Source organism: Electrophorus electricus, chromosome 15 (genome assembly GCF_041902795.1).
Source record: "Electrophorus electricus isolate QZ-2024a chromosome 15, ASM4190279v1, whole genome shotgun sequence".
NCBI lineage: Eukaryota > Metazoa > Chordata > Actinopteri > Gymnotiformes > Gymnotidae > Electrophorus > Electrophorus electricus.
Window position 1 is genome coordinate 13,537,313 of NC_137511.1, and position 21,893 is coordinate 13,559,205.

The following is a 21,893-nucleotide window of genomic DNA, read 5'->3' on the forward strand; positions in this document are numbered from 1 at the left end:
GTACCATCTGCTTACTGTATGCGATTGAGCTTTAGTAGCAGTGGTACAAGTAGCAGTACTGGTGGGAATGCTGCTAATAGCAGTAGCCTTTGGAGGAAGCGTTTGGAGCCTTGTAGCTTTCTTTGGAAATGTCCACGATGGAAATAACAAAGCTCTAACCAAGACTGCAGTCCTACAGCTAGTGCTGGAATATTTTGTACACACGCACAGACACACTCATACGCATATACATTAAGCAAACATTAGCATTCCTTGCTAAAGTTTTGAGACTGCACCCTTAATTAGAAGGTTAAAACAATACTTTAAGACCACAGTAAACACCAGTCTTTTTGCAGGATGTTATCTCTGTGGCAGGATGTTATCTCTGGGCATTTGTGAGGTTTGTACACCATTTCTGATTCATTTTCATTGCCACTCCATATCAGTACACTGTGAAAACGCAGTGTGTCCGCGCACCTGTTTACAGCAGAAGGCTGGACTCAGGACGCTCTGCAGAGACGCACAGCAGTGTCTTGCAGTGACGGGGTTACTTAATTTTCATGAGTTCACTTTGTGCCAGTTGAAGATGCTGTTTTAGAGGGTCTGATTTCTAATCTAAGTTTGTACTGATGATTTTACCCCCATAACAGATGGCCGCGTGCAAATACTTGTAACTGACACTTATTGGGTGTTGATTTTTCCATGTTACATTGCATAATTCTACAGCACAAAACCAGATTCAATTTGTCTTGTTTAGCTGTAAATGAGCACACTTACATAAATCCAAAATGACTGGGCCCCAAGCAAGCAGGACAATCCATAAATACAAATCATTGCTTTCTGTTGCATCCCAGAATGAAGCAGCTTCATACTTCCCATTACTTCTCATCTTTCCCTTCCTCTCTTCTGTCCATGAAGATGCAGGCTACCTAATTAAACAGACATCACCCTTTTACAGCCACATTTGATTAACTCCCTTTTATATATTTATATATATAATATTCTCTCCCCCCCCCCAGACGATGTAAAGTTTTGAACTCACTGTTATGGAGCAGATCTTGGTCTTGACTGGAGGTTCTTGAGATAGCAGGCTGCATCAGTGCATGGCAGGTCCCCAGCAGGCGTTGTGAAGCCATGTGTTCTGAGCAGGCTTTCACGGCTCTCCCTCAGACTAGAGGGACTCCAAGGCCAGACGTCTTTTTGTAGAAAAGGGTGGCGGGGGAATTAGGGGGGATGGGGGTTGGGGGGGGGGGGATTCCAGCTCCTTAAGAACACACAGTTGCCATGGAAACATGCATGGGTATACAACACTGATGAGGTGAAGAGATGGGACCAGAAAGGATCCATGTGTTCTCTCTGTCTCCCTCTACTCCCTCTCTCCCTTTCTCACTGTCTCTCCCTTTCTCACTTACACTTGCTGGTTTGCTGTGCCTGTGTGTGTGTGTGTGTGTGTGTGTGTGTGTGTGTGTGTGTGTGTGTGTGTGTGTGTGTGTGTGTGTCTGTCTGTCTGTCTGTCTGTCTGTCTGTCTGTCTAGCTTGCTTTCTGATATTGCCCCCTTTTCAATCTCTGCCATTTCACTGTGTTAGAAGTGCCGCCAGCACACAGCCATGTTCTCACCATGCCAAACGCTCACTGGTGCATTCTCACTCTCTCTCTTTTCAGGTATATCACAGAATGACGTACTCTCACATACACATGCTTTTCGGTGGTATAGAATGGTCTCTAGTATTTTCAAGCAGTGCAGACTGATGTGCTCTCAGATGTTGAGAACTCTTTAGTATGCCAGTAACACTCTCTCCCCTGACACTGGTGAGGTTAAGAGATTGAATCAAAGTGGATGTATTGTCTGTCTGCCTGTCTGTCTGCCCCCCCCCCCCCCTCCTTCCCACATGTTAAGCTTAGAGAAGCTATCTGATGAGATGGAAATCCTCTTTTTGCCCTGATGAGTTTGCCTTTGCTAAAGCCCTTTGCCTTATTCACTGATCACTACACCCTATTCCTTATTCACTGATCACTACACCCTATTCCATATTCACTGATCACTACACCCTATTCCATATTCCCTGATCACTACACCCTACTCCTTATTCCCTGATCACTACACCCTACTCCTTATTCCTTGATCACTACATCCTACTCCTTATTCCCTGATCACTACACCCCATACATTTATTTCCTAATCAATGCATGCTATTTATTAGTCCCTGATCACTACACCTGTACCTTCAGTACAGATGAAGTCGGCAACAAAAAATATCCAGCACCATCTACCTTTCACCATTTATTATGGACCACACTAGTCCCAACCTCAGTGTATCTTACCTAATCTAGCTATTGATCGTACATTATGATCGGAAGTATATTCCTTCAGAGCTGGCAGCATTTACATCCTGCGTTCAGGGATTGGCCTGCCTTCCTCTGTTTTATCCATTAAGGGTCCAGTGCCTAAAGTGTCTACCTGTCCATTCTGGACAGCTGAAGACGGGCTCTGAAATATGGAATGACTTCAATTAATATGGAAAGTACTGATTGGCAAAATTAGAGTCAGAAGTGAATTACTCAGGGAAGGGAAAAAAGAGGTAGGTTAAAAAGACTCCAGCTTTCATGTCTTGATGGAGCTTTAGCAGTTGTGAACTCTCATTCTGCTTAGAGAGGCACACAGTAATGGAAATGAACAATAGATCCCTGAATGTACATGCACACACACTGGAGATTCTCGCCATGTGTTTGCATGTTGAAAGCTTTTAATCTCTATTATTGGCCTATATGTGGTGGTTGAAACCCTTTCTCATGTTTGATAATTAATAGAAATTCATTCACATATTCACAGTACAGGACCCAATGTTATTGTGAAGTTTATATACTTGTTTAACAACATTTTTTTCAGAACTGATTTTATATGTATTAATTTATTAGTAGCTAGGGTTGCAATGATGTTCGTTTTCAAGTTTCGGTTTTGTGGCGGAGATCAGTTAGAATTTCATTATTTTGTGGTAAATGTGTTTTGATTCTTTAATGATGCACTTCATATTTAGGTTTGGGTCAGAACAGTACCATCCTTTCTATGTGCAACAAACAAAATTGGATATAGAATATAAGAGGCCCTTGAAAAAGACTGCGAAGAATATTGACCGTACAGATTACAGGCATCTTGAAATATCAGTAAGGAGCCCACAGTGCAGAAATTATATAATAATAAGAAAGACAAAGAAAACACTGAATTATTAGTGTGTTCATTTGCATGTTGCACCCTTCTGTGATCAGTGTTGCAAGGGCCAGTATTGACACCAATTATCAATCAATACACACACCACCCATCATTAGAAATGCCTGCTTTGTGTCTGCACTCCCTGGGCACATTAGGTACACCTATCTTGGATATCTGTTGTCTCTAGGACATATTACACATATCAGTGTCACAGCTATGTAGAGTGGTCTGCCACAATAAAATATCCTGCCACTGTATGCTCTAAATGTGCACCTCCAAGGTGGTTTGAATAAATAAATGATAAATATTGAAATAAAGAAATAAATAATGCCTCAGAGTGTGAGTGTAATGTTGACCACTTGGCGAGCTTGATGGGCTTAAGTGGTCGTTGTGTATATATGGGTAGATTTGAGTGGTTATGTATATATGGGTAGATTTGAGTGGTTGTGTATATATGGGTAGATTTGAGTGGTTATGTATATATGGGTGGGTTTGAGTGGTTATGTATATATGGGTGGGTTTGAGTGGTTATGTATATATGGGTAGATTTGAGTGGTTGTGTATATATGGGTAGATTTGAGTGGTTGTGTATATATGGGTAGATTTGAGTGGTTGTGTATATATGGGTAGATTTGAGTGGTTATGTATATATGGGTAGATTTGAGTGGTTATGTATATATGGGTAGATTTGAGTGGTTGTGTATATATGGGTAGATTTGAGTGGTTGTGTATATATGGGTAGATTTGAGTGGTTGTGTATATATGGGTAGATTTGAGTGGTTGTGTATATATGGGTAGGTTTGAGTGGTTGTGTATATATGGGTAGGTTTGAGTGGTTGTGTATATATGGGTAGGTTTGAGTGGTTGTGTATATATGGGTGGGTTTGAGTGGTTGGTGTGTAGATGGGTGGGTTTGAGTGGTTGGTGTGTAGATGGGTGGGTTTGAGCGGTTGGTGTGTAGATTTGAGTGGCTGGTATGTGAATATATTGGTGGGTTTGAGCGGTTGGGCATATATGGTTTAACCTGAGTTGTTGTGTGTCTAAAGGTAGGTTTGAGTGGTGTGTGTGTGGGTGGCTTGTGTGGTTTGTGTATATGTCTGGGTTTGTGTGGGAGTGTGTGTGGAAGGGTAGGGCTATAGGTGTGTTTTTGTGGGTGGGTTTGAGTGCTTAGAAGGTATAGTAATATGTGTTTTCCAAATCCATTTCCAAAGTAATGGAGTATTTACAATCCCCAAAAATGTCTTCTAAAACTCTTTAAATAGAATATGAATATTTATTCAGTCATTTAAATATGCTCATAAATACTAATATTTATTAATTTATTTTTTAAATCACATGGACTATTTGCTGAGGACATGATGTTCTCTAGTGGATCTCCTCTGAGGCAGTGAGTATATTCACTCTAACCCCAGGATGTGTTGTTGAATGGAAATGGATCCTGGATTCTTCCCAGTGTGGTGTCTTATCCAGCGTGAGTGAGTGACTCCGCTGCAGCTGGCCAGTGGGGTCCCGTTTCCCCCCACTGGGGGGGACGTCAGCAGGATCTGGCCTGAGCTCTCCAGCTCCCAGCATGCCCTCTTCCACCCAGCTCCCATATTACACACCCTGATCAAACACAAGCTCTGATAGTACGCTCAGTAAACATCAGTGTTGGCTGTTCGGATGGCATTCGCGGTTAAAGGGGCATGAGCCACCTGGGTTTTACCCGTGTCACTGCAGGTTTTGCACTGCAGGGCAACTGAACTCTAAAGGCTCTGTAGATGAGGCGTGGTGCCAGATTTGCACAAGTGCAACATTTGGAAATGGATGCGGAGTGGCGGGTTTTCCAGTCCCGTCTTGGGTCTGTGTCACTTTGGCACGTGTCTGCACGCATTATTCAGCAAGCGGGTAAAGAGTGGTTTGTTAGATGTTTGCGTAATGTAACCACAAAGATCTGTGGAGAGCTGGGGGGGGGGGGGTGAGAGGTCCTCCTCTTTTAGTAGGTTCATGGATGTGCGTGCGTGTGCATGCGGTTGTGTATATGGTCCCGTTCGTGTTGCGCTCGCGTGTGTGTTTATGAGGGAGATATAGAGGAGAAAACAGGATTCTTCACCTCCACATGGTTTGCCTCTGCTGAGCCATGCAGGCTGTTCCTAATTACAGCTGCAGGAGAGACTCACAAAGACAGAAAAAGAGAGTAGAAACCACCGTGTGGGTTGCAGTGTGGAGCGGTAACTGCAGGGTTTCCCTCTTAGATGTTCTGTCACCTTTTCTTTGACTTATTGCCAGTGTGCAGAGACGTGAGGAGGACGAGCACAGCTGAGTTTTTTGTTTTTCTTTTTAAATAGAGAAACAAACAAAAAAGCGGCCTCTTGGCATTTGCTGATTTCTACTTTCCATTAAAGGTTGATGGGAAAAGAATTAAATCGCATATAAAAGAATATAATATTAAATAATTAAAATAATTAAAATAATTAAATACCTAACCCTTTTAACCATCTGAATACGTTCACACTCGAAATACATTAACATTAAAATAAAGTTAATGAATTAAACAAAGGAAAAAGTTTAACCATTTTGGTTTATTCACTTGCCTTTATACTAAATAAATGAGACCCCTATATGTTTAACTGAAAGAAAGTTCTCAGAAGGTGATTACATTAGATTTGGTGGGAAATTAGAGGTAATGGCCAATTACGCACTCCGGTGCAGTCCTGTGTGTCACAGAGCAGGCGTGCTGTGATAACACGCACCGATTTGTTCCTACAGTTCATAATGTCTGCTATTACTGTGGAAATTCTCTCCTCTATTTCTGCCGTTCCCATTGCTTCGCACTCTGATTTGGAAAAAAAAAACAACAGTTTTTTTATTATGGTCCCATATCCTGCTGCATTGATTAGGCCCAGCAGAAGTGGCAATGTGAAGCATCATCTCTAGTCCTGTTGTGTGTGTTGTGTGTGTGTGTGTGTGTGTGTGTGTGTGTGTGTGTGAGTGTGTGAGTGTGTGTCTGTGTGTGTGTATGTGTGTGTGTGTGTGAGTGTGTGTCTGTGTGTGTGTATGTGTGTGTGTGTGTGTCTGTGTGTGTGTCTGTGTGTGTGTGTGTGTGTGTGTGTGTGTGTGTGTGTGAGTGTGTGTCTGTGTGTGTGTGTGTGTGTCTCTCTCTCATACTTGAGTCACATTCTCTCACACCTCCTTTCCCTCTTACATTCTCTGTCTCTCACTCTGTCATCACTGTTATGAAACTTCCTTTTTCTGACTGCAAGAAACAGCTTTTGTCTTGTGAAATTCTCAGGAGCAAAGTTCCCCCCCCCCCCCTCCCCCCCCATCCAGTTATCATTTGTTGTGCTGCAATCGCTTGTGCAATTGAGAGCTGTCTGTCTACAGCGTCTGCAGTCCTAAAGCTGCCGCTTGCTGTTGCACTGCATGATGTTTGCTGTGATTTTCTGTCGCAGATCTCCCAGGCACATTTTCATTTTCGTTTCATTGGAAACAAAATCTTCAGCTCTTTAGCTTCCTACAATGAGCAGCCAAGTAAATGCTGAGGTTTGCCGGGTCCCGCGCTGATTCCATACTTTGCTGGTCCGATACCAGACTGTTGGCTGTTTTAGTCTCTGTTTTTAGTCTTAATGGGATGTACCAGTGTTGCTCCATAACCACGAAAACTACGGCACAAAACTACGTTTCCCTTTGGATTAAAAATGGTCTTGTACGCAAGTACAAAAACAGTTCAAAAGCATGAAGTCCATGGGTTATTATATGAATGTATTGGACTGTTCTTTTAAAGGCTTGCTTGAGGCTTTTTAAAAATATATTTTTAAAGATTAATTGTATCTGGAAGAAGCATTCCGTCATGCTCTGCCCTCGCTAAATTGTCTTGCGCATTTCTCCAGTGCGTGTGGGCGAGTCAGTGTGGCTGAGTTAAAATCGCTCAGAGTGATTGAGTAAAGATCGTCAATGAATGCGTTGGAACCTCCAGATCTCTTAAGCTTTTGTATTGTGTCATTGGCGTTAGTGGTGCTGTGCCAGGCGAGCTCATGTTCTTGCTTCTGTTTGTGACAGCTTTGTAGCAGCTGATTGGTTGGAAGAGCAGCTTCACTGTAAGATGCCTCGTATCCGGCAATTTATTCTTCACTTTAATGCTGCGGTTTTATGTCTCCCCCCCCCCCCCCCCCCTTTTTCTCCTTCTGCAGGGCAGTTTTGTAGCGAGCATGACGGCCACCCTGCGGCAAATGGATGATTATCACTACACTCACCTGATCAACACTTTTGGCAAGATGAGGACAGATGTGGTGGTGAGTGGGGTTTCTCTGCGTGAGGGAAGAGGAGGCCCGCTGGGCCTTTGGAGGCTGTGGCTGCTTTTGTACACTGCCTTGTAGCATTTCCTTTCGACCACTGTCAGAAGATTCATTGAAACACAAAGACCTCATCCAGATGGTACTGGCTGAAGAGGTCAAAGTGCTTAGGTTCGTTTTTGGAAACTCTTAACTCCTGTTTGCTGCTGTGCCAAGCAAAAATAATTACATAAAAATGTTAATTTTCTCATGGTGATTTTAGACATACCACTCAATGATTATAACCATAAGGCAGTGGTTTAAAACAAACATAAAAGTGTAATGTTTTTAAGTAGTTGCCCACATTAGAGCCCATCAGTAGATTAGGGCATATATTTGTTTATCAGCGTGAGTTAGTTTGCACTCCTGAACTTATTCCCTGGTTGCAGATGGGCCTTTGGATGTGTTTGGGATTGGAGGGATTTGGCTGCGACCTCCTCCTGTCTGGCAGTGGTGTGATGGCTTCTGTACAACACAGTCCTGACCCCACTCTTCAGTTAAAATGGGAATCCAGACATGTTACTTGTGCCACTTTTTTTTTTGCTCTATTGCATAATATTTTCATTTTAAATCTGAGAAATCTCTGCCTGTTGGCTATTTTTTTAATGATTAATTAAAAAAGATCTCTTTTTCTTTTTTTTTTTAAACTTGACTGCCTGAAATGTTGGATCTGCCAGGTGCCGTTTTTAAAACAATGATTAAAAAATGTTCATCATTCATTTCTGACACCTTGAAAGCTGATCTTAAATTGCCCTATCTTGGACTTTTCATCCTCTGCTTCCCTTAATACATGCTGTCAGAGAACAGAGACATTTATCTGCCCTCTCTCTCTTTCTCTCTCAGGATTTTCTAATGGAAACATTTATCATGTTCAAAGACCTCATCGGGAAGAATGTCTATCCCGCTGACTGGGTCATCATGAACATGATGCAAAACAAGTAAGTGCAGCATTCCCCCCTGCTTTAGGTCTATCCAGCTGCTGATCTGAGTTCAGCTGCTCTGTGCCCATCTACCCCTGTGTGCTTTTGGGTTTGGAATGCAAGAATTGGTTCCAGATCAGCATTTTTGCGGTGTGCAAATAAAGCAGGAAGACCTTTCTGTGTCTCTCTCTTCTAAAGGATTAGTGGCACAAGAGTGTAAGCATAATATTACAAAGGAGGCAATCCAGAATATGTTTAAATTACATACCAGGATGTTATGAAATTAGTTATTTGTGTAGCATCTTTTAAAAACAAGTTTACAAAATACTTGGACATGATAAAGCTAAAATACAAAATATAGAATAAAAAGTTTAAGGAGAAAGGAAAACGAGAATCAGTTTCATAAAACGATACAGTGCGTAAAAAGGCAATTTACTGTAAAATATAAGTGGAACCCAAGAACTCCCAATTGAATGCAATATTGAATAAGTGCCTTTTGAGACATTTTTATTAAAGCTGATGAATCTGACTTTCAGATGGAGAATTCTAGAGCATGGTAACTAATGGCAGCCCCTGGGATGGATGAATAAATGAATGAAGTTATATTTATATTGTACCTTTCAATGAACCTAGGGTCACTTTCCAGTTAACACATACAGCTTTTACATCCAGTCACGCACCAATGAGAAGTGGCACCCAGTCACGTGGCGCGTACTCTCAGCCGGAAACCTCGGGGCCCCTGGGGGACTGAAGGAGGGTAGGGAGGGGAGAGAGGGGAAAACACCGTGGGACAGAGCACCATCTGCCATGACAACTAGGGGATTCCCATTAGAACCTGAAATGGGAATGAAAGGGACCTTTAAAGCAACATTGAAAGATATGGGCAAGCAGCCTAGGGATTTAATGTGATCCCTCATTCTGAGTGAGGACTGTATCTGCCCTATTCTAGACTTCTTGCAGATTGTTAATGCGGCTATAGGCTGGGCCGGATAAGAGAGTGGCAATAATCTATCCTAGATTAACAAAGGTATGTGCAAGTGTCTCACCGTTAGCAATGCAGAGAACATCATATACTAGGTATTAAACAGGTAATATGCTTCTTGAAATTGAGAAGTTGTGGCCGACACACGTGGTTACGCATCAGTTTTTTCAATTTTTCAATTTCAATTTTGCAATTTTGTCAATAACAGAAGTTAAGAGCCAATGAACAGAGGTTAATAAATAAAACAAAAAAACATGCCTACATGTGATTTGTGGGTTTGTGTGTCACTCAAGACTTGTACATCTGCCTCTCACCATATGTAATTGGTGGATTTGTGTGGCAATTTATGTAAATCTGACCAATAGAAAATCATGAAATCACTAAGGATTTAATGAATATTTTAATATAATATTTTACAATATTGCTATAACAGTGGACTTCGCTAGCTAGGGTCACATTTAGGCACAATGTCCGTTACTTACTAGCTAGCTAGTTAAATGTTGCTTCTGTGCAAAATTTGTGAAATTGAATTGATACAATAATCATGGCTTTTGTTTGACAAAATTGACTGTCCATTAGTACATGTGTACTTTATAATTTTTGTGTGTGTGTGAAAGTATATACCCAAAGCTATACCCAATACTGACTTATGTTTTTATGCACAACTATACATCTCTTGTGAGCTTTATTTCCAATAACCAGAACCACTATTTGTCCACTTGCTGTCATTTATTCAGATCCCTACACTTATAGAAATGGAACTTTAAGGATGCATTTAGCCAGGTGACATCTGCATGCCGGTAGAAGCAAATGTTATATCTGCTGATTGTGTAAACTGGGTAAGCGATGTATGCATTAAATAACAAAGGGCCTAGAACGGCCCCTTGCTGGACACCGCAGTATACTGTACAGCATTTAGCATGCCATAAATTTGTGACTATCCAGTATCCAACACGGTAATCATGACTGCCCAGATATGTAGCTAGTCAAATAAAATTTTCATCAGTTGAATCAAAGGCAAAGCTAGGGTCAGGGAGAGTCTAGGTAGACAGGCTCCCCAAGGTGCCATTACCTCTTAAATAATTAAAAACTGTGCATAATGCTGTACTACTCAAGCCTCAAATAACAGATTGGAACATTTCCTTGAGATTTTTGTTTTGCTGCGATAAAAAAAATTAAATTGAATAAAATCTACCACATCAATATTTTGATAAGAATTAAATGTTGAAGAAGATAGTCAGTAGTTACTAAGCAATGAGGATACACTGAGGATCAAGATACGTTTGAATACAGTGTGACAATTTGAATAATGATAGATTGACAGTAATTATAACTTCAGCAGATAATGCTTAAATTTTACTTTAAAGTTATTTGTCAAGAAGGCAGCTTGGAGAATTTGAGTGACATGACCTCAGTAAGTTTTTACATTGAGAACAGAAAAAGTGGACACTGTGCTTTTTACAACCCTGAATGATCGAAGAGTTGCCAAATCATGGGGTAGATAACTTGCAGCTTTGTTCTTATAGCAGCAGTTGTATTGCTAATGAATGAAGCAACTCTATTGCATTTAACTGCAAACCAGAATTCAGTAGAGATTCTGTGAGTGGGGCAATCAGTTTATCTACAGTTGAAAAAATTAAATTTGGTTTGTGTTTGGAGACAGCAGAAATGAGAGTGCCTGGCAAATTTCATTAATCTTGAATGTCTTCAGTTTTTATAGATAGCATAGTGATAGTTTGGTTAGTCCATCTTCATTACATTTCAGATTTTCACCAGTCTCGTTTAAACTTCATTGAAGGGATGTCTTCAAGGCACTTTAACATTTCCTGAAACTGCCTTGGTTTGTTTGTTTTTTTCCCTGTGTGGCAACAACCACACAGACACATACATACATGTAATATTCCCTAAGTCTACAGGTCTCAACTTTAACTCTAGACTTAGGAGGTTAGCAGTAAGAATCCTCTTATCACCTTTTATCAAAGGCACAGTAGTATGCAGATATTACACCATCTAAACTCCATGGGACCATGATGTCTAATTTCTATGAGGTCTAGTGTATGGGGCTGATGCATGCTGCACAAGATCAAAAGAGAAGCATCTTTTTACATCAAAGAGGTAAAATCTTTAGTCAAAGGTTTTATGGGCATGTAAATGTGAATATTAAAATCTCCTGTGTTTAAGACATAGTTAAGCTCCTAGAGAATAGTTCCTGTAATTCATCAAGAAAACCTCTCGTGTGTCTTGGTGGGTAATAGGCAACCAGATTTAATGTTCTTGAAACTCACTTCAAGGTGTTCAAATGTATGATGTTCCCTGAGATATTTTCTCTTTGATATTTTTGCTCAGCAATGTCTTGGTCAGAAAAGGAAACTAATGAGTTTTAGATTTTTTTTCTTTTATCTGGCAAACAATGATTAACTTATTAGGCAGTAATTGAATATTCAGTAAAGCAATTTTAACCAATTTGATTGCTTTGAGCTTAATTTCTTACCATTATTATATTGCACATCAATTAAATTAAGCAAAATGAACTTTCTCTTTAGTTTTTTTTATTATTATTATTAATTAATTTATTTATTTATTTAATGTCCATGTCACTGGCTATTAGACAGGACCGGAATATTCTGAACATCAGCAGGATTTCCAGCCTGTCGGTTCTGATCAATAGCTGAGCTCACTGTGTGTATAGAGGTGGAGGGACTTTGATGTCCCGGGGTCTGCTGTTTGCCGAGCCTTGCCAGAAACACATTCCTTTCTCCTGTTTTATTTCTCAGTGTGTGGACGATTGCTCCTAGAGCTGACAGAGGAGTTCCTGTTTGCTGATTTTATTGTTAGCTGAAGTTGGTCCGGGTGAAACAGGCTTCTTTATTCCCAGAACAGATTGGAGGTATCCGTAAAGTTCTTCTATCGCACGGTAGAGGTATTTGCAAGCCATATTAGAAGCCCCAGCCTTCATATATTCCCTGTAAAGCCTACATACAAAGCTGCTGACAGTTGTCTTGGGAGGACAGGCTGTTTTAATCTACTTGTCCCTTATGCTTCTGATCTCAAATTCCCTACAAGCAGAGTTCTGGGGTCCAGTAAAACAGCTTCACAAATTGCCCACATGTCAGTGCAGTGCAGGTGACTCGCAGTTGTGACCTGCTGTAAGAAGTACGATCATGATGTAAACATGTGGAGAAAACACCGTTGCTTGGAAACTGCATAGGACAGCCTGGGCACACGTGCGGCCTGTGATCTCACTCTGTCAGAAAGGAGGCAGCCCAAAACTGTGCCATGAATTCTAAACCTCTAACCCCTGGACCCTCTCGGCAGGCCGTGCGCTCACACGCTGGCTGTTTTTCTTTTATTAATGCTTCTGTCTTGATGAGCACGGCACCTGCTGAGAGCTACTGCTTGGGCTTTATGTCTAGAGGGATGCACAGACACTGGACAGGCCTCTCCTCTAGTGAGTGGCACATGTATAGGGCTCTTTTTCAGCTGAGGGTGTTTTATCGAGTGAACCAAACCTTGTTTACAGTGGAGTAAGGATAAATGTTTTTACCAGCTGCAGTGAGCCTTCACTTCTTCATTTTTTTTTTCTCTAATATTTTTTTTCACATTTTAATGGACATTTCCTCTTCTACACTTTCCTTAAAGTTTTTCACATTTCATGTAAGATCTGGGATTTGATTACATTTTTATAGAGAGACGAGAGCAGTTGAAAGGTGAGCTGGTGGATTTTCAGTCCAGGCCTTGTAGATTTTTCTGATGAGTCAAGGTTGTATCTGATAATGCAAGCTTGCTGTGAAGCGTGTGTGAATGTGTGTTCGTGTGTATTTGTGCTGTGCTTTTGCATGCATCTGTGTACACAGTGAAACACACACACACACAAACACGACTCCAGGCTCTAGTGTAGTACATGCACACACATGACTCCAGGCTCTAGTGTAGTACGCACACACACGACCCCAGCCTCTAGTGTAGTACACACGCACAGATGACTCCAGCTTCTAATGAAACACACACAGATGACTCTCAGTCTCTAGTGTAGTACACACACACACACACACACACAGATGATTCCAGCTTCTAATGGAACACACACAGATGACTCCAGGCTCTAGTGTAGTACACACACACAGATGACTCCAGCCTCTAGTGTAGTACACACACACAGATGACTCCAGCCTCTAGTGTAGTACACACACACAGATGACTCCAGCCTCTAGTGTAGTACACACACACAGATGACTCCAGCCTCTAGTGTAGTACAGGCACACAGATGACTCCAGCCTCTAATGAAACACACACAGATGACTCCAGCCTCTAGTGTAGTACAGGCGCACACAGATGACTTTAGCCTCTAATGAAACACACACAGATGACTCCAGCCTCTAGTGTAGTACAGGCACACAGATGACTCCAGCCTCTAGTGTAGTACAGGCACACAGATGACTCCAGCCTCTAATGAAACACACACAGATGACTCCAGCCTCTAGTGTAGTGCAGGCACACAGATAACTCCAGCCTCTAATGAAACACACACAGATGACTCCAGCCTCTAATGAAACACACACAGATGACTCCAGCCTCTAGTGTAGTGCAGGCACACAGATAACTCCAGCCTCTAATGAAACACACACAGATGACTCCAGCCTCTAATGAAACACACACAGATGACTCCAGCCTCTAGTGTAGTACAGGCACACAGATGACTCCAGCCTCTAATGAAACACACACAGATGACTCCAGCCTCTAATGAAACACACACAGATGACTCCAGCCTCTAATGAAACACACACAGATGACTCCAGCCTCTAATGAAACACACACAGATGACTCCAGCCTCTAGTGTAGTACAGGCACACAGATGACTCCAGCCTCTAATGAAACACACACAGATGACTCCAGCCTCTAGTGTAGTAGAGGCACACAGATGACTTTAGCCTCTAATGAAACACACACAGATGACTCCAGACTCTTCAAAGCACTGATGAAGCTGCTTTCTCTTTCCTCCAGGTGAGCTAATCTCGTTCACTCTGCTGTCACATTCTAATCACATTCAGTGTGCTGCTAATGGGTTTGACTAAGTAAAGACAGTCGCTGTCATTTTCTTTCCTCTTTCACTCGTCCTCCATCTCTGTAATGCAGTTCTAATTCTCACCCCCACATCCACACACCCAAGCCCACTTGGAGGAATTGCAAACTCGAGCCAGAAGCGTGTTGCTCAGCTCACGTGCTCCATGCACCTGTTATATTCCCACTGCCACAGCTGAGCAGTGGTTTAGCTCCCTGATGTAGGCTCCATCGAGATGACATTTCTTTGCCTGGGTCCTCGCACACTGCTTGCTTTCTCAAGCAGTTCATGCCCAACTGGATGTTTTTCTAACTACCTGAAAAACGCAGCTCGGCGTCCTCCTTCGAGCCAGCAGATGCCTCGTGATTTGTCTCTGTTTGTTCATTCATCTTGTACCAATAAACACAGTGATGCACAAAAAAGGCTACTGTTTAAAAACATGCAGGAAATCATGTCACCTGTATTGTAAGCAGGTGCTGGTGGTTTGCACTTGATATATCATCATGGCAGTTTTGAACTTGAGCTAAGGCTCACCTTGCATCTCCTTCCTATTACTTCTGCCATGTCACACTCTTACTGCCTCATAAGGGGTGAGAAGAAACTCCAGGAATAGAGTTGTGAGATCGCCCACAGCGTTGGTAACACCTGGAATTCACCATTAATCAGCTGTCTGCCATTTCTCAGGAAGCAGATGAAGGCAGGAGGGTCTAGTCTGTGGTCAGTGACCTCAGCCCTCCGACAGCCCCAGTGGGATGCCAAGGTCAGCTTCACCCTCATAATGGCAGGCTTACATGCAAAGCATATTATTTGCATCCTGTTAACATTAATCTTTACTTATTTATTTGTTTGTTGTTGTTGGGAGGTGTGTGTGTGTGTGTGTGTGTAAAAGCCTATAAAACAACATATATAATTTAAAGCTTTCTGATCTGCTGTAATGGCCATTGTAAGTTCTAGCCCTGATCTTCTGAGCCTGATGGTCTTAGACCACAGTGAACTTAATGACCGGGTCCATTATTAGAAGTTTTTTTAGGTTCATTTTGTTGTATTAAATTAAGCTTTTGTTTACCCTCTCCAGCTGCAGAGATGGGGTAAAATCTATCGCCTCGTGAACAGAGACTGGTAGATAGATGACATTTTGGGGGGTTGAAGAATGAATGGATCAGATGCTGTGGGTCTGACTCACCTTGTACTGTACATATTTTAGCCCCTGAAAGGAGAGCACATTTTTTAAAGTGGCAAATGAACTGCAGCTCGACATACATTTTCATCTGTCTGATTTTGCTCTGGTCTACCTAATATTCTTGTTCCTTTGGCTCCAAAGTGCCGGTGATGTGATTTTTTTTACACACACACACACACACACACAATGGTTGACTGTGGGCCTGTTATGACTGCACAGCTGCTTTGCAATTAAAGCAGTCTTGTTATGTGATCAGGCCGAGCTCTCGGGTAATCCCACACCAAACGATGGAGCGCACTTGTGCGGGGGTGGAGAGTTTTCCTCCGTGTGTTTTGTAGTTGTTTTTATTTTTTATCTTTATTCCAGCTTCATGTTTTGCATATCTCTGTGGTGAAGCAGTGGTGTGGAGTTTTCTGGCCATTGTGAGGGCCACCCACGTGGGTCGACCAGGACAGCTTTCATCACCCTGCTGACTGGAGAACTGCTGCTAATGAGAGGCCTGTCCATGGAGAATACCTGCCTCTTTCTCTCTCTCTCTCTCTTATTCACACACACACACACACACACACACACACACACACACACACACACACACACACACACACACAGAGAGAGAGAGAGAGGAGAGGAGAAATAGAAGTGAGTGAGTGTGTATGTGTAAATGATGGAAAGAGACTTAATTGTTTGTATTACTCTTCCTTAAGCATTTTCCAGTGTGGGTGTGCAGTCCACTGTGGTGACATAGTGGTGTATTCAACGGTGTTGGTGTGCGGGTACCACTGTAATCACATTTTGGTGTATTCCTTGGTGTTGATGTGCGGATAACACTGTAAGGATTTATTGGTGTATTCTCCAGTGTTAGTGTATGGGTTCCACTGTAATGAGGTAGAGTCTGTGTTAATCTATGCATGTAGCACAGCAGAGGCCCAGGTGGCAGTCATTTTGCCTTTTTCCACAGATGCCTATGTGGAAACCGAGAAATAGGATATGGGCGCAGTCAAGTATCACAGCACTCACAGTGTTATTAGGTACAATCCTGTTGAAGAGGAGGGTGTGGGTGTTGTGAGTAAAGTCCTATAGGTTTTAGGATTTCACCCAGAACTACCTTCTATGGTTTTTGATGAGTTAGTGTTCTCTCTTGTATTGCATCTCTCTAAGCCCGTGTACTCTCAGTGTTCACTTTCTAGCTCCCAGCCTGCCCTTTTTATGAGAGTAATTTTAGTGTAAAAATTGTGTTTTATTAATGCTGTGTTTCTTTGGTGATACCGCTCTAGCCCTCCTGAACGCTAATAGACGGAGGTGCTATTTTGTCCAGGAATTTATTTCTATGTTTTTATGTTTTCAGCATTTTCTCCCCCTTATGAAACTTTCATATTCTCCATTGCCTAGCCAACATGCACTTTTCTCTCTTATTGCATTTGAGTGACCTTTCCTTAAAGCAAGGCTATACTTCACAAGGCATGGTGATTTCATTTACACACACTGACATTTGTCAGTGTAACTATCAGTGTAGTGATGCAGGCTTGTGGTGCTTGAGTCCTCTGAAAGCGTGTGTGTGTGTGTGTGTGTGTGTGTGTGTGTGTGTGTAAGAGCGTGAGCGCACATGTATGTGTGTTGAATGTGACAGTGCGGGTATGTGTCTTGGGCTGTTGGAGGGGTTTGTGTGTGTGTGTGTGTGTGTGTATTTGAGAGTTACTTGCATGTGAGAGAGCAGGCATACAGTGGTCCCCTCAAGACATAAGGGTGTGTTTGTTGACCAGATATAATCCAAGGTGAAGCAAGACCCAGTGATTTGGTCTATTTTCATGCAAACATAGGACGATCGTGATGTAATCTTATTTATTGGTGGTTGTATTCACTGTATCATTTTAGCAAGATTTGTGTCTTGTCATTTATTTGAGACACTAGCACCGTATAATGTTTACAACAATAGAAGTGATAGATTTGTTCTCTTTGTGCTGGTTACGACATGTTTACACAGATCATTGCTGGTAATTTCTTGCTTTTCAGATACAGCCCCATTCATGTTGTTATTCAGATACGAGGCCATCTGCAGGATGTTTGTGAGTGTGTGTGAGTGTGTGTGTGTGTGTGTGTGTGAGTGTGTGTGTGTGAGTGAGTGTGTGTGTGAGTGTGTGTGTGTGAGTGTGAGTGTGTGTGTGTGTGTGAGTGTGTGTGTGTGTGAGTGAGTCCGGCAGGCCTATGTTAGAGACAGTTTCCACCCACGGTCTCATGCGGAAGATGAAGGCAGGGTCAGTGCAGCCAAAGATGTTAAACGACGAGAGTGGCTGTGTTCTCTCCTGCCATCGACCATGTGAGGACTGAGTGCTGCATCCGTGGAGAGAAATTGAATTGCACATCCTGGCTGGCGTTATCCGACTCCATCATGGGAATCCCTCCGTGGCCCTCACCTGTCGCTCTCGCTGTCGCTGCAGTCACTCTCATTCCCCAAGCTGGCGGCTCGCTGCTGCGCGGGACACGTGCGCATGCTCCTGCATGTGCACTAGCTCACCTGGAGTCGTGTTCTGCAACAGACACTCACACAGCCACTCCATCGATGGTGATCAGCCTCCGTCTGGTGAGCTAGCTAGCACGAGTGCCTATCCGTCAGGATCATGGCCGAGCCTGTCACGGGACGAGCAACAGTGACTGAGTCGACACTAATTAGTGGCGTGGGCTGTAAAGGGTGCTAATTAACGTGAGGAAGGCTCGCTGAGATGAACAGAGATATTGGACGCTTTGGCAGAAGGAGCAGCTAAAGAGATGAAAGCTCGGTTGAGAACAGAAAGGATCGCGTTAACTCACCGACCCACATCAGCCTCTCCTCACTAAGCTGTTAGAAGTGCGTCAGATTCGACTTTACCAGCATGGGGGCAAGACGCCTTCTCCACCGCTCTCCCTCTCTCCTGCCCTCTTCCTCTCTTCATCAGTCTTTTAAAAGTGATGTGTACACAATAGGGCGGAACTGGAATCCTTCTGGGAGCCCCTGCACAGCCTCTAACAAAGCAAGGATTCACTTCCTCTCGTGTTCAGGCATTCACTTCCTCTCGTGTTCAGGCTGAAGGTCACACATTGTGGTGTCTGGGGTCACCCTGCTTTCTACTAAACCCGTACTGTACCTTACGGTAGCATGCAGCTACTGCTCATCTGGTTTGGGAAGTTCACATCTGCGGTAGACGTAGAATAGACATAAAACAGATTATTTACCATTTGAGTACAAAAATAAGAATATTTGCAATTGCTTTGGGAAAGTAGGAAATAGATGCACATGCTCCACCCCTTTTCCATGGCTTACATTTCCTATCTCAGTAATTGCACACTTCTAGGTTTTTCCTTCTTCTTCTTTGAAAACTATTTTGGAGTTCAATCCATTTGAATATTTCAGCACAGTATTCTCAATGCAAAACTGCTTTGCATAGATTGACTGGAGTTCTAATGCAAACAAGATATGTAAATAACATAGTAAATCTAAACAAAATGGTATGCCCTCAGAGCTCCGCATATACCTCATTTGTTATTGCTTTTTTATCATTTCACTGAAATCCTACAGGCTGGGTTTCTCCCTGCTCCAATCAGCTGACAGAGCTCCTGGCGCATATATTGCAGGACTGCTCAGAATCAAACTGCTTGGCAGTTAAAGCCAAGCTGGAAGTGCAGAACCAGTGGTCTGGCATCCTCAGAGCTGCTTCCAGATTTTCAAACGGGGAGCATGAAACCTACATATCATGCATTTCGGTGGCTGTAGTGTTGTGACACTTTCATAGCATGAAAGTTTCTCTTGCACCATTGCCCAAAAATACACCGCCTCGCACTACACGGCTAGCTGTGAGCGCTAATAAACAGAGGCAAATATCTGCTGCTCCTACAGCTAAGCTGGAAACAAGCCTGGGCATGTGCACAACCTTCATCTTTTTGTCCATTTACACACTTTATTTACACTTAATTCTTCAACACCCTGATGTGTTGAGGAGTCTCCCTACAGATGCCCCTCACCCAGTGTTGGAATAATATAGTTACAGGCTATTTCGGCTCCTGTTTGTTCCTGCTTCTTTGCACAGAGATTTGTCTCTTCTCCTGTTTTGTCTGTTTTGTTCACGGTTTGACCTGGCACTCTGTGATGGTGTGGCACAGGGCCACTTGTTCAGCTGTCTGATCGTCCAATGCTCTAATGCATGGAGAGCCGAGTGGCTAATACATGGTACCCGCTCTCTGCTCTCCCAGCAGCCTAGCTGCTGTTCGGTGTCCCCATTTAGTGTTTGAACAACTTGACAGGAAAAAAGGCTGATCTTAGACTGTTTGTATTGTTAGTTTTATTTTCTGGCGGTAGAAATGTATTGTATGCATGCTTTTGATGGTTTTCATGTCTTTCGTCTGCTATTTCAACCATGAAACAGTTCCCTGTTAACTAGCCTTGTGGGTTATGTGTAATTTTGATTCGTTGAAACAATTCATTGGTTTAATGGCCATGCAGATTTTTTTTTTCACATGTCTTTGCTTGTGAGAGATTGATGTGCCTATGGTGCCCTAGAAAGATGACCCCCCTCCCCCTGCCCACCCCCGATTTTACAACGTTGCATTTTTTCTGCAATGATGAATATTTCAGAAAAGACATCTCTCCAAGAACTTGTCAGCTCCAAGACGGCCACAGGTCTGTGACTCAGCGCTCCTCTCTAAAAGCCCTTCACCCGTCTGTTGGACTGCCAGCGGGTCATTGCATTCTCTTAACCGCTAGTCTCCTGTCCAGATCTTTGCATTCATATTCTGAGCTGCCTCCCCCTCCATTTTTTTTCCCCTTATATTGCAGCACACCGCTAATGGGAGTCTCGTTGTCCCACGCACATCTGCTGTGGAATTGCTGGAGACTCTGTGCCCATCGCCCGAGCAGACAGGTCAATGCGTGTTCGCGCAGGGCTATGGCAGGCCGCTCGCTCAGACGTCTCACCGGAGCCCGGCCTGTGTGAGAGAGAGAGAGCCAGAGAGAGAGAGAGAGAGAGAGCGCCAGAGAGAGAGAGCGAGAGCGCCAGAGAGAGAGAGAGAGAGAGAGACAGAGAGAGAGAGAGAGAGCACCAGAGAGAGAGAGAGAGAGCGCCAGAGAGAGAGAGAGAGAGAGCGCCAGAGAGAGAGAGAGAGAGAGAGAGAGCGCCAGAGAGAGAGAGAGAGGCACACAGCAGCACCGTGCTCATCAGGGCTGGAGCCTTTGTGATGCCCACTGACAGATACGTGTAGCAGACAGAGGGGCTCCACATGCTGCGAGGAATAATGGGGCAGCTCGCTCCGTCCCTTTCTTCTTCCTCTCGCACCGTGGGGTCAGAACAAGGCCATCCTCCACGCGCTGCACTCTTTCCCCTCGTCTCATCATCTCTCCCTTTCTCTCTCGTGTCCTCAGTTTTCTCTCTTTCGGTCCTTTCCTCGTTTCTCCCCTTCTCTCCTCTCTTCTGTTGCAAGCCTCTTTCTCTTTGTCAGTGATATTTTTTTTCTCTCTGCATATTGTCGTTATTCCATTGGGTAATTTCTCTCTTTCATTATGCAAAGCCAAATAAACAGATTTCGGGTGGGGGGGGGGAGTTTTTCAATTTCTTAATCCATATTTGAAAGAACAGAATAGGGATTTATTTGATTTCAAATACACAGCCCCCCCACACACACACACATCTATAGCTCATCTCCACAGCTTGTCTTCCCTTTAAAGTGGGAACTTGATGTGCAGTTCAGCATTAGCTCTTGCTCCAGAGTAAACTGGAAGTGATGCAGGAATTAATTATAAGCTCACAGCAAATGATGAGAGTTATTTCACAGCTACTCTCGTGCCATGTGTAGAAGAGAGGAATTCGATCTGCAGAGGCCGGCACCCAACGCGCTGAGCATCTTTTCCAAGCACATCTTTAGGCTTCATCCACACCAGCAGTGCTTTCCTGCCTTTAAAAGCCTTCAGTGTGGCATCACGCTGAGCCCATTTGTACATATACATTTATACTTTTATACATTATATCTCACCCCCTTTCATCAGGGCGTCAGGGTGAAGCAACCTTATGTGTCTCAAACTCGTGGGCAAACTCATTTGTCCGTGTGACCTGTTTGGAAGGTAAATGAGAAAGGGCATGGTTTTTCCTTACCCACTGCTTCAGTTCTCCCCTTACTCACTTCCTCAAGAAGTCATAACAAATGGCTCACCCATTCTTTCTTTAGTGCAGTTCTTTTCTTGAGGGCAGTGCTAGCTCAGTGGTTAAGGTACTTGACTTGTAATCGGAAGGTTG

General features: G+C 43.1%; 1 protein-coding gene across 4 annotated transcripts in view; it reads left to right on the top strand.

Moving 5' to 3' along the window:
• The window catches only part of dock1 (dedicator of cytokinesis 1), a 182,581-nt gene that overhangs the window by 107,944 nt on the left and 52,744 nt on the right, over positions 1-21,893 (top strand). For all 4 annotated transcript variants that reach the window (XM_035533660.2, XM_035533661.2, XM_035533662.2 and 1 more), the window contains 2 exons: positions 7,358-7,459; positions 8,342-8,436. In XM_035533660.2, the coding sequence (XP_035389553.1) occupies positions 7,358-7,459; positions 8,342-8,436 (197 nt within the window). The remainder of the gene's footprint in view (positions 1-7,357; positions 7,460-8,341; positions 8,437-21,893) is intronic.